The sequence below is a fragment of the Trachymyrmex cornetzi genome, unplaced genomic scaffold, assembly GCF_001594075.2.
Source record: "Trachymyrmex cornetzi isolate Tcor2-1 unplaced genomic scaffold, Tcor1.1 scaffold805, whole genome shotgun sequence".
Lineage (NCBI taxonomy): Eukaryota > Metazoa > Arthropoda > Insecta > Hymenoptera > Formicidae > Trachymyrmex > Trachymyrmex cornetzi.
In genome coordinates, this window is record NW_017300142.1 from 100758 (window position 1) to 105424 (window position 4667).

Consider the following 4667-nt stretch of genomic DNA (forward strand, 5'->3'; position numbering starts at 1 on the left):
TACCCTCAGAGCTATTTAGTTTACATCCACCTTTTCAGAGGGCAATAGTGCGCGGCAGTATTTCGCGGTTACAGGTTTTAGGTCGGCATTGCCTCTCTCAGGTTCCTCTCTGCCTAAAGTATAAAAGTAAATTCATCTCTTTTGCGGTATCGATCGACATACATAAATCGATAGTCTGACTCGAACCAGAAACCGGAGTATCGATATATATGTATATTGCAACGCAATAATAATAACCACCAACCCAACGCGCAACGGCGCAACGTCCAACGGGCGGAACAGCACGACGCGCGACAATCGCAACGACTCACGACTCACTACAGCGGCGGACAGAGTACGCGGGTTGCGACGGACGACTCGTACTCGCGCGATATGACGACATATGAAAGCGTGACGTGACGTGAGGTGATCCGTAGTGATCCATATAGGTTGAGCACGTCGTAGTCGTAGTTCGTACTAGTCGCACACGTCGCTCGCGAGGAAGCGGATAATGTCGTCGCGCGAGGGTAACGTCGTGGGCAGCTGTCTGTAGAATCACCGAGTCTGTAGATATCACCGATAATTCGCCCGCCACCGATCGCGGCCACGTCGCGGTGTCCGCCGCGTTGTCATCCCTGATCCCGCCCGCATCAACGCTGGAAGGGAAGGATGGAGGCGGACTACCAGCCGACGTTAAGTCCGTCGCGGACGTTGACAGGTAAGATGCCAGACTTGGTCGATTTTTTTCGACAAACAAAGGGCGCGTCAAACGCATCCTTTTCGCCCTCCGACTCACCTTCGCCGAGGCGAAGGCGAAGCCATCGATGTGAACTCGACCCGACGCGGATCAAATCGAGAGCCAGCAGAAGCGAGACGCTAAGAGCTACTGTTGGCTAGGAGTCTGTAAATAGAAAGCGTTATGCGTTTGCGATTGTCATTACATCCGCGAGTATAGGTCGTAAAAAAATCGCAGGTTTATATGAAAAGAGCTCTCAGTGACTTAACGATCGTTTGCATTAACGCGAAATTTCAACTCGCTATTAAATATGCGATATGTAGTAATGTGCTGATTAGGTTTCATATATCATATATTTATACAGATAAGGTTTTTTTAAATCTTTTTCATGACACACATTGTGACGCAGGTATCATCATTTTCATCTGTTTTCTATTTATCGTCGACTCATTTCTATTGGCATTTAACAGGAATGGGCAACGACTGCGAAGATCCATATCCTAGCCTGTCAGATTATCACGATTACGAGCCAAATCTGGAATTTGACGATACAGAATTGCAAACTACTTCAAATAATGGTAAATTATATGCATCAAATATATGTTTTGACATCTGTTTTATTAAATAGCAGTAGATTCATCTTCTTATTTCTAGTCTAGAGGGACAAAAAGAGTGAAAGATCTCGTTTATTGTTGTGTAAAAAAAAATATATATATATATGTAGTACAATAGCTATGGTAATTGTTTAAAGTTAACTTAATGTTTACAGCGGCAAGACTTCTGGAAGGAAAATTGGATTTGGTGAGCGGTAGCATAGGTGCTGGGATGGATTATATGGAAAGCCCAGTGAGTGACGGCACAATTGAGGAGAACTTTGAGGAAGCTTTGGTAGATGCTCCAGTTATTGAATCTGGTGTGTGACCTTTTACCTTCTGTTAGTAGCCAGTAAATGTCATGGCATTCTCGGGGCATAGCAGGTGAATTATGTGTAGAACATTGTATAGCTTGTTTTTACATTGCATGGCGTAAGGATGAAAAAGGAAAGGGAATGTGACAGTTGTTTTGCTTTCTTTTTAATCCATTTTGCAACAATAACATTATGTACAATCGTAACATTTGAAGTTAATAAATCTTTTGACGCGTGGAATATACTTTTTTTTTTCTAATAAAACAAGATTGCTCCGAGGATTAAAATTGTTCTTGCTAAATAAAATTTTTAGTTGATATAAATTGTTGCGAGAACACGCTTATGAAATGAACAACCTGATGTCACGACAAATCTGTCTGTTTTAACGAATAGCGGACGATCTGGCTGCTTTAGATGGAGAGCTCGCCGATGAGGAAGATTATCTTGACATATCCAGACATGGTATCGTAGAGGTAGTCGGCGATGATAGTGCCGGTCGTAAAATAATTGTTGTGTCAGCTTGCAAATTGCCCCCTATTGGAAAAGAGACCTTTAATCACGCTAAACTCCTCAGGTGAGTTTGCGATATATCTATGTTATAAAAATGACACACGAGGCATTTATTCCATTGCAAACAATGTGTCTTGCAATTGCCTGTAAATTATTTAAAAATCGCGAGTCATCCTACATCATTTCCAACAGTTGTATGTGCCAAGTTTTTATCTATTTTCTCGGTACTAGCTTTCCATTTTTTTTTTTTAAATAGAATAAAACAAAATAAACTTCTTTCCTATAGGTATCTTACTCATACTTTGGATATGTTCGTGGAACAAGATTATAGTCTCGTCTACTTTCATTATGGCCTTACGTCGAAAAATAAGCCACCCTTATCTTGGTTGTGGCAAGCGTATAAGGCGTTTGATAGAAAATATAAGAAGAATCTCAAAGCTCTGTATCTAGTGCATCCTACTAATTTTATTAGGATTGTGTGGCAAATATTTAAACCAGCTATTAGGTATATGTGAAACCTTTTCTTTTCTAAATGAAAGAGTTGAATATTCTTTTCTCGAGTACTTACATATATATTGCGTAATTTGTTACATTGATTTTTATAGTGTAAAATTCGGACGGAAAATGATGTATGTTAATTATCTGGAGGAATTAGCACAATACGTTAACCTGGATCAACTAATTATACCACCTCAAGTGATAGAGTATGCAATTTAGTTATGCTATTATGCAAAATAGTATTTAAAAAAAATAAAATCTTGTCAAATCAAATTGCACGCAGATGTACTTCACACGGGACGGTTTTTTCAGACACAATGAACAGCTGATGATAAAAAATAAGAAAAATTTGCCGGCGAGTCCACCACAAAGCGCAGTAGTCACACCAGTTGGCACGACTCAGTTCGGTGCTAGTCTGCAATTCATAAAAGAAAATAATAATGGCGATTCGATACCACCGATTCTAAGACAGTGTGTAGAATTTCTCGATACACCTGATGGTACGATATTTCAACAAAAATAATCAGCTTTGTCTTGTTATATGCCAATTGATAATTGTTTTATCGTTGTTTCAGCTCTAGAGACAGAAGGGATATTCAGAAGATCGGCTAACGTAGCGGTAATCAAAGAACTTCAGAATCGCTGTAATCAAGGTTTACCTATTGATTTCCAAGGAGACCCGCATATCGCCGCGGTTCTACTTAAGACTTTTCTCCGTGAGCTAGACGAGCCTCTTATGACTTACGAATTGTACGACGAAATCACACAATTCCAAAGTGAGCATATATATTATATTCCTTCCTTTTCTTGTTTTTCCAAGTATTACAGCGACATAAAGTATGTATTTCTTTAAATTTTTTTCTTTTTTTTACTGTAGTATTATCAAAAGACGAACGTCCACGTAAAGTTAAGATATTAATATTGGAGAAACTCCCTGAAGACAACTATCAAGTTCTTAAATACATCGTACAATTTTTATCGAGGGTACGTAACCAATATTCGCAGTCCCGATTTCCTACGAAATGAAAAATCGATCTTTACGTTCATCTGTATCTTTCTTGCTATTGATAGGTAATGGACCGATGCGACTTGAACAAGATGACTTCTGGTAATCTCGCGGTCGTATTTGGACCGAATTTAGTTAGAGCACCGCCAGCGCGTGGAATGTCCCTCTCTGCGATAGGCCCCATCAATCAATTTATAGACTTTTTATTCACCTATCAAGATAAGATATTTATTATTTAAAAGCGACAGCACGGAAGGCCTAATTGTAACATTCAACTAACTACACGTCCACATTTTCATTTGCCGAAATATTTTTATATTCTACGTGATAGAGAAAGAGAGGAGGATAGAAGGAAACACTCAATTGTTCATTTACACAATTGTGATTTTGCACAAGATTTTTTAATACGAATAAGTATAATAATTTTCGGACGAAAGAATAAAACGTTCGAATTGATGCCAGCTGTGCGATATTGGAACACCAGCTCCAAGAGACACGTCTGTATATTTAGAGAAAAATTATGACCAAATACCAAAGATACATGAGAACGTTACGCAGTGAATATAATATGTAAGATTAGCTAGAAATAATGTTTATCTATTTAATAACGCTTAAGAAAATATATAATATATTCGAGGATGAAAAAAAAAATATATCGAGCAGGATGCCTCCGTCGGGATATCGAGAAATAAACCGTAATTTATCTCGATTTTTATTTAAATTTTTTAAAAATCGCTTAATATTACTAAAACTTTCAAACAACGAATTAATTTCTTTTAGCACATTATATAAATCACACACGCATTTCATGTATAATTTTTAAGATTTTAGTTATTTTTATCTTGTTATTTTCTTTATTCAATTAAAAAGTTTAAATTAAATTAATAATTGTTATCAAATAGATTATAATGTTCGTTTTAATGGATTCATTAAAATGAAAATTATAATTTGCATAATAATATCGTCCTCTATTATTTCTTTCCATTAAAATCGAAATTGTTAAAGTTGTTCGATCGTATGTGTTGTATTAA

General features: G+C 37.4%; 1 protein-coding gene across 3 annotated transcripts; it reads left to right on the forward strand.

Moving 5' to 3' along the window:
* The first annotated feature begins 156 nt into the window (after positions 1 to 156).
* On the forward strand, positions 157 to 4359 carry RhoGAP68F (Rho GTPase activating protein at 68F). 3 transcript variants are annotated; one of them, XM_018519006.1, is made up of 10 exons: positions 157 to 697; positions 1186 to 1293; positions 1485 to 1628; positions 2037 to 2196; positions 2419 to 2637; positions 2738 to 2836; positions 2943 to 3130; positions 3206 to 3406; positions 3508 to 3614; positions 3702 to 4359. In XM_018519006.1, exons 1-10 carry the CDS (start codon positions 649 to 651, stop codon positions 3873 to 3875), a joined length of 1449 nt encoding a protein of 482 aa, XP_018374508.1. In that variant the 5' UTR covers positions 157 to 648; the 3' UTR covers positions 3876 to 4359. The 3 variants fall into 3 exon arrangements, with proteins under 3 accessions (XP_018374508.1, XP_018374507.1, XP_018374510.1); XM_018519005.1 differs by having other exon boundaries at positions 159 to 697; positions 2016 to 2196; XM_018519008.1 differs by lacking the exons at positions 157 to 697; positions 1186 to 1293 and having other exon boundaries at positions 1598 to 1692; positions 2016 to 2196.
* Positions 4360 to 4667: the final 308 nt, after the last annotated feature.

Coding starts and splice junctions, on each gene's coding strand:
- RhoGAP68F (XM_018519005.1), top strand. CDS start 649: ATGGAGGCGGACTACCAGCCGACGTTAAGTCCGTCGCGGACGTTGACA. Junction 2,197..2,418: donor AATCACGCTAAACTCCTCAG/GTGAGTTTGCGA, acceptor TCTTTCCTATAG/GTATCTTACTCATACTTTGG. Junction 3,407..3,507: donor CGAAATCACACAATTCCAAA/GTGAGCATATAT, acceptor TTTTTACTGTAG/TATTATCAAAAGACGAACGT.